Source organism: Bacillus rossius, chromosome 1 (assembly GCF_032445375.1).
Source record: "Bacillus rossius redtenbacheri isolate Brsri chromosome 1, Brsri_v3, whole genome shotgun sequence".
Lineage (NCBI taxonomy): Eukaryota > Metazoa > Arthropoda > Insecta > Phasmatodea > Bacillidae > Bacillus > Bacillus rossius.
Window position 1 is genome coordinate 254878804 of NC_086330.1, and position 12405 is coordinate 254891208.

General features: G+C 36.3%; 1 protein-coding gene across 8 annotated transcripts in view; it reads left to right on the plus strand.

Annotated features, from left to right (window-relative positions):
- LOC134527484 (beta-1,4-glucuronyltransferase 1) overlaps positions 1-12405 on the plus strand; it is a 365036-nt gene that overhangs the window by 338702 nt on the left and 13929 nt on the right. For all 8 annotated transcript variants that reach the window (XM_063360195.1, XM_063360193.1, XM_063360196.1 and 5 more), the window contains one exon: positions 9212-9454. In XM_063360195.1, coding sequence (XP_063216265.1) covers positions 9212-9454 — 243 coding nt within the window. The remainder of the gene's footprint in view (positions 1-9211; positions 9455-12405) is intronic.

The window sequence follows — 12405 nt, forward strand, 5'->3', positions numbered from 1 at the left end:
TCTAGGGGTGCTCTAAGGAGGAATTTTTTGAAATTCCAACCTCAAACGGGTGAAAAGGGGCTGTAAAATTTTCATATTAAACGAAATACCACTCACTGACTCACTCATCACGAATTTTCAGGTACTATAAGACCTACAGACGTGAAATTTGGCACGTATATTCCTTTCGCTACATGAACATCCGCTAAGAAAAAAGATTTTACGAAAATCAGCTCCCACGTGTTTTTGCCGGGGGGGGGGGGGGGGAAGGTTAATTAAAAGAGAAAAAATTACCCTATTTTGCAATGCTTTTGCATTTTAGCTGCTTTCTTTGTCTACATGGCAACGGCTATTGCATTGTTGATGCCTTTAGCGTCTCCTGGTAACATTTTAATTCTTTACTCACTTTAAAATATTAATCTTTAATCATTTTCAGACGGGTTGCGAAGGCGTTGAAGATTAAAATGTCCCGTCTTTCAAGTAAACGTCCTGCAGACTTGCCATGATGTGTAAATATGTGTTAGGCCCGGGCTGCACCGGGTACTTCAGCTAGTTCAAGCATAAAATTATAGGGTCATTGCTTAAAATCCCTCTTAGAGGCGCATTACCGATGTGAATCCTGCACGCCAGTTCGTTGCTTGGCGCTAGAGGCGAACAACCGGGTGCTGCACGAGCCGGTATCGCCCTTAGCGACCTGCGCTTTCGCCGGAGAAACCAGTGCAGCCTTCTTGGCCGTGGAGGCGCGCAGACCGTCAAGTTCCCATAATGCGTTCACAGCTCAGAGTTGAAGTGAAGCTGCCTTGCGTTTCATTATTTAAATACCTAAACCTAGTTCTTCGGGCATGGTAAATGGCATTTTTTTTTTCAGTTAAACTATTGTGACATTGGAAATGTAAACGGATAATCCAACTAACGATTAAACTTATGAAAACTTGTTGGCATTTTGTATACAAACGAATGCAAGGTCTAAGTTAGAGATTGGAAGGGAGGGGGAAGGGAAATGAGGGGGCCTCTAGGTAACTCATTAACCAGCGTAAAATGACTCATTTTAAGGCTCAATATGGCCACTGAATATGCATAATTACAGAGTTTTCCTTATCTTAGAACGTGTATTATAAAATAATTCTAATTAGGTAGTTTCATTGTAAGGATCATCCTTTCATATGTGGTACTTTTTAATTCAGGATTTCAGGTTTTGAAAAAGCTCATAAAATTTCTCTGATAGCCTAAAAATACGTTTTAAAGCATCATATTCTGAAACACGTTTCTTGGTGAGGACCCCCTAACAACCCTCCTTTTTTTTCCCCTTGACAGAGGGTAATCCATTCCACCCCTCACGAACCCCCAGGAACAGGCCTATAAACATATATTTTTATTGCTTCTTTCGGCCACCCTCTTCCACAAATCCTGGCCACACCCACGAGCGAATGCACCATTAAACATACATACATACATACGTGTCTGTACTATATGACTGTGCATGGCCCCTCCTGGAAGCACGCTCGCTCCTGCGCGGCCAGCCAGTTCCTCCGGGGCCTGGAGGGCCGGCTGTGAAGCTCTAGGACCGAGTCAGCCTATTGCGGGGGGGAAGGCTGCAGATCGCTGAGAGGCCGGGAACTGGTTCAAGGACTGCAAATTGTTCGCTGGTTGGAACAGCCACTCCGCATTTCATAATGATAGCCAGGCCAGTCAGTTACTAACTACTGCAGTAGGCGAAGAGAATGATTGAAGACTATAATTATAGCATCTTGTAAAGCATTCCACCATACGTTATAATCTTCAGGATGTCCGCCTGATGCCCTTTATCCTTGTCATAAACAGAGAAATTTAAAATTGCTACAAATAAGTTTTATTTTTACCTTATTTTTATTCTACATTTTATAAAAAAAAATTATTTTTAGTTACAAAAAAATTTAAATTATTGGTCAGCGGCGGAACGTAGACACGATATTTTATGAAGGCCCAAAGAAAAAAATGGGGCGTGGCTGTGTCATGGACACGGCCGTGTGTTGTACGTGAATGCGTATACGTAACAGGTAATATTTTCTATACAAAATATAAAATACGCTATTTTTTATTTTAACACCATATATATTCACTGTAACTATTTTACAGTAAATTTTATATATGCAATCGATAGATTTTGACGTGAGTTGATTGAAACTCAAACGAACTTCGTATAGCTTCTCCGAGTCAAAAGTTATACTAAATGGAAATCTCGAAACGCAGCAAAATGACATCAAAATGGCGGCGCTTCCCCCTCTACTGCGCGCGATGCGTCACAGTCCTCACTTAGCGTAACGAATTCTTTAATCCTTTAGCTATCCAGTGGTGTAATTAAATTTTGTATGGAGATTATATATATGTAGCTGCAATACCAAACTGTATCCCCCGATTTTGTTATAATTCGTTTTTTGAATTGCCTCCCACAATTGAAGCAATTTTAAAGACGTATTCACGTCAAAAATACTTACATTTCATTACCAAGGGGGTAAAAAACCGCGTTTCGTGATTCATGGACTTTTTTTTTTTTACTGTTAGTAGACCAGTAATAGTAAACGTCAATTTAATGTAGTCTTGGCCAAAATGTTTTCGAAGATTATTTTGAAAGTCCTCAACGAATATTAAACTATCTAAAGTCACTATACGTACTCCCATTATAAAATACTGGTATGGACATTGCGTTTATTTATGAAATATTATTCACTGATGCACAAAATAAATATTTACTTGTCTAGAGCATTTGCCTTACTCAAGTAACCATGCAATCGATTGTGCTCGAACCTTCTAAAGTGTCGACTCGCCACATATAATTTACAACTTAGCGCATGCGCCAACAGTTGTAACTTATAAACTATTAAACTGTTGGCATCCATGACTAAGATTGGACCGAATTTATTAACCTTCCTATCGGTGAATTGGCGTTCTGACCACGGTCATGTAAATAGGCATGGCAACTTACTATCCTTTGGCTTTGCATATCTCGTCCGCTTAGTGAAGCTCGCATCGACCTGCGAACTAACGGCGCTAGTAACAGTGGAATCCATTATTAACATGTATTAAATGGGATTGTCGTATATAATACATATTACATAATTTTTAATTCCATCTCAATTTTGAGATTTTTTTCTCATGTTAATGTGTTTTCATTCGTTTGGATACTTAGTAAATAAGTAATCTGTACCAATACCTTAAACCTTTTCTGCATTTGTCAATTAAGTTGAAGTGGTGAGAGAGAATGCCTTGCTCTTGTATTGCGCTTGGCTGTAATGAAGGTTATAGCTTAAAACCGTCAATTTATTTTTCTTTTTATACCTACCTAACGACCCGTTAAAAAAAAAAAAGTGGCTAGCTGCAATACCAGGAAAATTAAGAGTTGAAATCTTACATGCATTAAAAATAATTACTGGATTAAAAATCACATTTGAAAGAATGACACTAGCTTGAAAATTGAAATGTTTACCAAACTAATATTCTTGATTTAAATATGCAATTGACATTTAAAACAAGCTTTCTTATAGTTGATCTCAGTTTGCTTGGGATCTGCATTCTCATGAATCCAACTTTTAACTGACAACTGCGCAAAGATATAAGTTATTGCTATGCATTTAACACTGACAAAGCTGCCAAATACATGAAAAGATCCTAAACTGTAACCGAATTTTAAAACGAAACAGAGTTTTTAAAAATATGCCCACTTTTATTAGAAAATCCCATTTAATACAGTGTTAATAATGGGTTACACTACTACTGGCGCCGTTAGTTCGCAGGCCGCCGCGAGCTTCAATAAGCGGACGGAGAATGAAGGTAAGTTGCCAGACCCATCTATATGTCCATACTTCCGACTAGCACAATCATATCATAACCTACAATATTTTTTCAATGAAAACACGTAAACGATATTCATGAAAGTATAAACCTTTTCCCGGAATGAACCGTGGGTGAAGCACGAGACACGCCTCGAGCTGTAAACATGAGCGCGCACAATTCAAATCTATGTACTTTGTGCTGGGTGAGTTGGGCACGATTTTTCATATTACAGTATTTCAAAGTTGTGTAAATAACACGCATTCTTGAGCATTTTTAGTAATACTTAATATTCTTGGTTAACAAAATCAACTAGATTTCACAACTTCCACCTATTTGGCTTTTGATAATGGAACACGGTATGAAGCATAAATATGTCGCTAATTTCCTAGATTATTTTTATTAATAAATTATCCTGTATTTTTTTCTTCTGAAAGATAAGAAACCCGAAAAAAAATTTTTACTACTCCTTATTCCGAAAAGCGCATTTATGAATTTTAAACCCTAACCTAAAAAACGGTTTATACACATTTACAGTAATTTAATGTAACTTACCGAACTTAATTTATCATTATAACAATTTTACATTATTTTAAATTTTAGTTTTTTAACGATATTGCTGTAGGGAATCAAATTAAGGAAACAGTCATTTTTATTTGTTACCTACTGTTATTTCAAACAAAACCGTACTTATTTAACAATATTTTAGTTTAGTTCGTACCGCAGGAGTGCGAACACGCAACATAAAGTTTAACTGTTTTAATTAATCCACCATACATATATTTTTTAATTTCATACTTTCACATGTAAATATACTACATACTCATACAGGTACTAAGTAAATAAATACGTAATTTTCAGACAGTTATTTCTCATGCTATATGCGTGGTGGTCGTGAAAGTGCTTTTTATTTTAATTTTATTCAAACCACATGATTTTTATTATTTATTCTTTATCCATTGTCAGAGAAGTAAATATGTAATATAATGTGTTTTCTTCGTATTTTCTAAGAAAGTGAACTAATTTATAATTTAAAAAAAAAATTATTGTAAACATACTGTAGCATTGCAGAGTATGTGTTCACTACACCACAGCTTTTAATACATCTGAAGCTTTTTTTTCTTCATATTTTAAAGAAACAAAATGGTTGCGTGTATTAATGTACGCACGTTAGAAGTCATACTTACTTGGCGTAATACAAAGAATAAATTATTTAACTAAGTAAAATAATTTATAGAAATTTTAATTAGTTATGAAGATCATTAAATATGCTGAATGACTATTCTAATTTATTAATTTTAATTATTTATTAAATAATAATATAATAATGTATAATGCAAATTATACCTATGGGAACATAACCTCTATTATATAAATACCGTTGAAAATATCATTAAAAAGTTTATAACCACAATTTGTATCTTTAATATTGACTATAAATAAATGTTTTTAATTTTATGAATTAAAAGCACATAGACCTATGTAATATTTTATTTGTATGTAGCCTTTTTTCATCCTGTCAAATTTTTTTCTATAGGTTTTTAATGATATGGGCCAGTATTAAATATCAGTCACTAAAGCATACTATTTAAAAGCGCATATATAATTTGTATTTGCATGAAAAAATTTTTTGTTTGTAGCTTTTTTTCATCCTGTGAAAATTTCGTTGCATGTTGCGCGTGCATAGTAAAAATTCACTTTTTTTTCGTAACGTGCCTAAATAAGTATCAAACGACTCAGTTGTCTGAGTCTTCGTGTAACGCGTACGTATATTACGCAAAAAGCCATAGTTCAAATCCCTGCATTCGTCGGTAGTGAAAATTTGTTGCAATTAACTTCAGTGAGTTGAGCTTTCTCAGATATCGCAAACATAAATTATGGAATTTCAATTATTTCAAGACGTGTGTGTCGTGGTCCAATATAGTCATCTATTTTAGGCATTATGTAATGTGTGAGATGCAATTCTTGGTAAGATTGCATAAAATAATTAATTGTTGCATTTATGACAATGAAACTTCATAATTGTTTAAATTAAAGTTGTATTCATGCATGGTTATTTTTCATCCTTTAGTCTTTCCTGGGTTCTTTATTAAAAAGTCTGACATTATCCAAAGTAAAAAAATTAATACCTCAATTAAATGAAGGGGGAAAAAGTAATAACTTGATAAAAATAACTGTTTAAAATGTTATTAACATTAACCAAAAATGTATTATCTAGCGCTTGAATATTTCAGTATGACCAGGGGGTGGTCGGAATGTAAAAAAGGTAGGATAATTAGAGCATAATGAAATAAGTCATTTAAAGTGCTCAAAATGAGGTAATAAATCAAAATTGAGTAAAAAAATATATATTTCTAATCAAGAGAAATGAAAACCGAAAATTTTAGACACCAAATATCTATTTTTAAAAAATGTAAAGTTTTTCTTTCAATTTCTTAAACTTTGACTTTGTGGCTATATCACGCCACTTCTTTGCCCACAATACCTGTATGTCCATGCTGTAGTGATTGACTGTTGTTCCAAATATTTTAGGGCAGTCTCGAACACGTCCTTTGCTGCAGAGTGGATGATCTTTTCGTCTTCATCCTTTTCTTCATCTTCTGACTCTATTGATCAACACTATACTGTTGCAAAACAAAATCGATGATCTGATCAACTGCAAGTTCTTCGTTGGTATCATCAGCAACGTCGCCTTCTGCTAGCCATTCCTCTACATCAGCAGGCTGGATATAATTCTGAAGAGTTTTAAAATCAGTGATTAAATCTGCAGTGTCTGGCTCATTAATTTTGGGAAGTTCTGGCTCTTGGTTTAGACTAGGACAAACCTTCCATGATTTTTGTAGAGTGATTTTTTTTTTTAAGTTCTTCCCAAGCTTGAGCAACTGTGTAGATTGCATATTTTATATTGAGGCTTTTCATTGCTTCAAAAAGATAACAACCTTCTTCTGTTATTTCTATCAAATTGCTGAAGTATTTCCTTCTGTAACCTCGTTTTAACCACTCAATAACACCCTGGTCTATGAGTTCTATGAGTTGGTTTACTGAAGTCACGAAGGGGGGGGGGGGGGGCAAAAACATAGCTTTTTATGTCCCCTCCGTTGAAGTTCAGACTTGGAGGGGTAGCTTGGGGTGTTGTCTAGCAATAGAATTGCACGGAGTGGTAGGTTTTTTGATTTCAAGTATTTTTTAACAGCCGGAACAATTGCATCAAAAAACTATTCTTCAAACAAATTACCATTCATTCAAGCACTTTTTTAATCTTTGTAATAAACAGGAAGTTCAGACAGGTAAATGTTTTAGATTTTTCGATATAAAGTGGCAATTAATTGTCACCACTTGCGTTGTTGCATGTTGCAATGGTCAGCCTGTCCAACACTTGTTTCGTGCCTTTAACTGTTTCATTCTTTGGGGGTTTTGGGGAGAATTTTATAGTTTAGCCGTGTCTCGTCAATGTTGTGTATTTTATAAGCTACCAGTTTATTTTCAGAGACTATTTTTGCAAAATTTTCAACAAACTCCACACCTGCATCATCAGCAGAAAGTTTTTCACCTAAAATAACTACTTGCCTACTACCGTGCAGGGCCGGCGCGTCCATATAGGCGAACTAGGCAACCGCCTAGGGCGCCAAGTAGCTGGGGGCGGCGCAGCACGATACATAACAGCTGATATAATATGTTTAATGATTATTGAAACTAGATGAAAATGAATTTTTGTAACACTTTGGAATGTTTATATTGATAAAAGTAATTATTTAAAGTCCACAGTGACCTGTTTATGATTTGTAATAAGTAAAAAAGTAAAAAAAAAATCACAAGCCTGCTTACATTTGATTGTTGACAAAATCTTAGGCTTAAGTGATGTATTTTGAGGCAAGGAAAATTTGTTTGGGGTGTCCGTCGGGGGGGGGGGGGGGGGGGCATAAGGTTTTTCGCCTAGGGCGCCAATTTACGTTGCACCGGCCCTGCTACCGTGATGACTTTTCCACGTGTGAAGACAACCTTCACTTGCTTATAATTCGTCTTCTTCATACCCCAGTTTTTGGTGCAACTGAAAAAAGTTGTTTCTTTTATGATAGAGCCTGAAAGTGGGGTCCCCATAAGTCTTTCTCGGCAAACCGAAACCCACACAGCATCATCCAAGAGCTCAAGTTTTGGTTTTTTTCAATGCTTTTCTAGTTTTTAAATTATTTTCAGCATCTACAGTTAACGAAAAAGCTTCCAGATCTCTTTCGGTTCTTTTTACGGTCTTTAATGGTTGTCACTCCAACATCCATTTCAGAGGGTAATGTAGTAACTGACTCACCTTTGTCAAGTCTATGCAGAATACTTAGTTTCTGTTCGATTGCGCACACGACACAATTTCTTTTTTTGTTTGTAGTCATTATTAGTCGTCCAGAATTCCTTGAACTTCTTAATCACAACTGAAGAAACTGTATAAAACAGCAGATTAAAGAGTACAGTAAAGCGAACAGTCCGACAGTCGCGGATGTCCAAGGATTTTGCTATATTAAATTAATGACGTGTCGTGCAGAACATCGATGTGGAACGACCATCAGAGTGCTAGTGACCCATGGGGGCAGTTTGCAGATATATCATGTTGCAGTTTGCGTTAATGGGTGTCCCAGCACACAGAGACTGGTTCGTGTGGTATGGAGGTGAATAGATTTGCGAGGCAGTATTTTGAACCTGCTTATACAGAGGCCCATGCTGGAAAACACCTCTCGAGTATTCTTACTGTGGTCAATAAACATCTAAAATGTTTCAGAATGTTGCAGAATGTTCTACTAGAATGTTAACCTATTAATATTCTTCTAGATGGTTCTAGAATGTTTCAGAAGAAATAGGTATTTCGAAATCTACTCTGCCTGTGGGCTGTAGCAAAAGGCATTTTTTTTAAATTTAGTATATATTCCATCTTAATCTGGTCTCGGTAACTTCCTTAACATATTTTACATAGGCATTAATTTTACCAAAGCGAGCCTTGAGTTCAAACTTCTGGCAAGTCAAAATCATGTGCGGTATTTGGATGTAAGGTCTGTATGTTATAAGTCTCACTGTCATTTGGAATTAACGATGATAAAACATTTACTTAGTTTTTGTGATAATGCTTTTCTCAACACTTCAGTCTCACTTTAACTTAGTGGTCCAAGCCTGGGTAGGTTGTTCGTTGTTAGTTTAAAACACGCTAACGTGCCATAATGGCAGTGAGATGACTGTGAGTGACCAACAAATTTAGCCAAACAAGACAGTAATAAAGCAACTGGGCTACCAGTTAGTTATGTAACACCGTAAAGATGTGTACGAGGTGAGCCGATTGGGAGAGGCCACCAAACTTGGTCAAACCAGACAGTACTAAAGTTGCTGGGCTACCGGGAGGATGGTGTAACACTGCAAGGAAGTGTACGAAATGATGTGTGGCTTGCAGGTGGCAATGCTGAAGAACGGCTCGGCCATCCCGTTCCACAAGAAGCTGTGTCCGGGCTGCCACAATGTGCCCAGGTCCAAGGAGTGGCTGGCTGCCGAGGAGTCGGAGGGACTGCACGTGTTCCACATTGGCAAGCGCACCGGCTACTTTGTGCACTGGGAGCCCATCTTCATCGGCACGCACAGCGACCCGCTGTACGACGAGCGCCTCTCCTGGGAGGGCAAGAGCGACAAGATGACACAGGTATGTTCGCTCGCTCGACACAGCACACAAGCTAATTCCTCGACCACCTCCGTGGTCCGGGCTGCTGCCCTCTAGTTAATAGTCCATATATAGATATATAAATAGAGATTGAGATATATGGAGTGTTATGGAGAGATGAATATACAGAGATAAAGCGATATTTAAAGATACATAAAATACGGAGAGATAAGGAGAGGGATAGAGAGATTCATCCTATGTGTGTACCAACTTTAAAAAAAATTACAAAGAGGCATTGCAATACCTTCTGGGCATTAGCTAGTAGTACATAAATGTCGGTCCGGCTGCAGGAGTAGGAGTGTTGTGTGTGTGTGTCGGTGTCCGCCATCTGGATTATGACATCACGGCGGCCATATTGGATGACCTTGATCTTTGACCTTCAAAATTCGCTAAAAATTACTCATAATTCCTCAAAATCGCCTGAAATTCGCCAATAAACCGCCAAAATGTCCAGTTACTTGAAAAAAATTCCTTCAAAAATATAAAAAAAATTGAAAAATAAAAAATTATATTTTAGAGGAAAATAATCCGCAGAAAATTCAAAATTTTGGAATTCTAAAAACTTCAAAAGAATTAGAAAAAAACAAAACGTCATAAAAGTGGCTTAAGAGTCCTAAATGCAAGCCATTCTAAGCCACCGAGGTCATGACCTTGACAATTAGGATGCCATGGCCGCAATTTTGAATTATTACATAACCATTGCAATTTTAGTTACGCCCATGATCGTGAAAAAACCTTAAATATTTAGCTAGAAATTCGAGAAAATTTGAAATTAATAAAAAATTAATTACTAAACTTTTGATAAAAAACATTCCGCTATCTTGGATTATGACATCACGGTGCCATCATGAAAATACGTAATTATTTTGCTAGAAATTCAGGAAAATAAAATTTAATAAAAATTATTTAAATACAATTTTAATAAAATTTTAATTATAATACGCATGAAGCTCCTCGGACTAAATTAATGGCGACGGATCTTTCCCTCGTGGAAGTCACCGATAGACTCATAGAAAAGGAAGGTTAGTAGGACAGCCTGACCTCCCATTTCTAATGCCAAGGTATATATTGCCAGCTAGTATGATGACACGACTGACATCTTAATTTCTTCTGCTGGAGGCTGCCATATTGGATCCGACATATTGTTTACGTCTGCTAGAGGGTGCCACCGACATATAAGTTTAATTTTTCTACATGCTAGGGTGCAGTAATCATTTATTGCCAGGGCGCCCGCCATCTTGAATTCCATCTTGAAAATATGTAATTTGTTAGCTAGAAATTCGGGAAAAATTCCAAAAATCATAACAAAAATTACTCATTAAAATAATATATTATAGAGCTTGGTTCGATCCTTATTTGATCCAAAAATATTTATTCTAGGTAAAAATATTTTATTCAAATTAAAATGGTAAAAAATACTAAACAAAAATGTTTAAATTCCTTATCCACCATCCTCCAGTAAATCGATTATGACATATTTTTCAACCATCTTGGAAATTCGTAATAATTAACGTAGAAATTTGGGAAAATTTCCTAAATATCATCAAAAACATTAATCATCAAAATGATGATTGACTGAATCGATTCTAATACTTGGTTCGATTCTGTTTCCTATTATATTTCTTGCAGTTTATTAATCATTCTCTCTACGAAAAACTACTCTATACAAGATGTCTGACCAACGAATTAAGTATGTCTTAGCGCTATCTACCATGGAAATCTAATTTTTTTCGACGCATGGAATACCTTATAACCAGTTCATACACAATGCTATACGTATAGGCCAAGTGTCTTCGGACCACGAGGCCAGCTCATGTACAATGTCAGGAGTATAAACCAGACGTCTCTGAACCACAAGGCCTTCTTCGTCGATAATAAATATAACATATTTCAAGCAGTCAAGACAAAGTCTCCGAACTGTCAGATCTAAAGTATCGATAAAATCAGTTACAATCGATTGGACCAATAGAACATGAATTTACTAAAGTACGAAGAATCCCTGAAAAATGTTTTATCAAGACTAACAGGTTTTGAACCAGTAAATAATCAGAGCTACTTCAGATTTGACTTTAACGGAATGACACACATTCAACAACAAAAAACACAATACACACAATTGACACAAAGTGCACACACTTAGGACACACAATGAACACATTGGACATGCAATGAACACAAGTACATACTCAATGAACATACAGTACACACAGGACACGCAATGGACACACAGTACACACAAAGGATATGCAATGAGCACACAAGGCACACACTGTACACGCAATGGACTCAGTACACATGCAGGACACACAAATGACACACAGTACACGCAGTACATGCAATGGACACACATTACACACACACTGGACACACAATGAACACACACTATACACACACAATGAACACACCAAACATCCGATGAATATGTAATGGACACTTAATCATGCAGTCGCGAGAGCTCAGACTTAGTTAGAAATTATATTTCGTGAAATAAAAACAATAACTTGTAAAATCCAAAGTATAATTTATTTTTTAATTTTATTCAAATGCAGGTAAAATAAGTCACTATTGTATGTAGTCAGCTTCCCTCAGTTCTTTGATTACGAAAGCTGTCACCTTCAGAGTCACTGCCATCATCATCGTAGAAGTCAGCATCTTCACCTAGATTTCTGTAATAACTCGAAATCGTTGGTGGCGAAACTTCTTAAGAGTCTAAAAGCTTCCTTTTTAAGTGTCCATCATTATTCAAAAGTATGGAGGATCTACTTGTGATGAGCTTGAATGTATTCTCACTTTTCATGGTGTCATTGGTTTTAGTCTTTCTTAAACCGTCAGCTTCCTTCAATTTAAGTTCTTTGTCGAGATCAGGAGATATATGAAAGGTTATTTACATCATGCAGTAATCTCTTCCTTAGTGTAGTGGCTTTATCGATGTC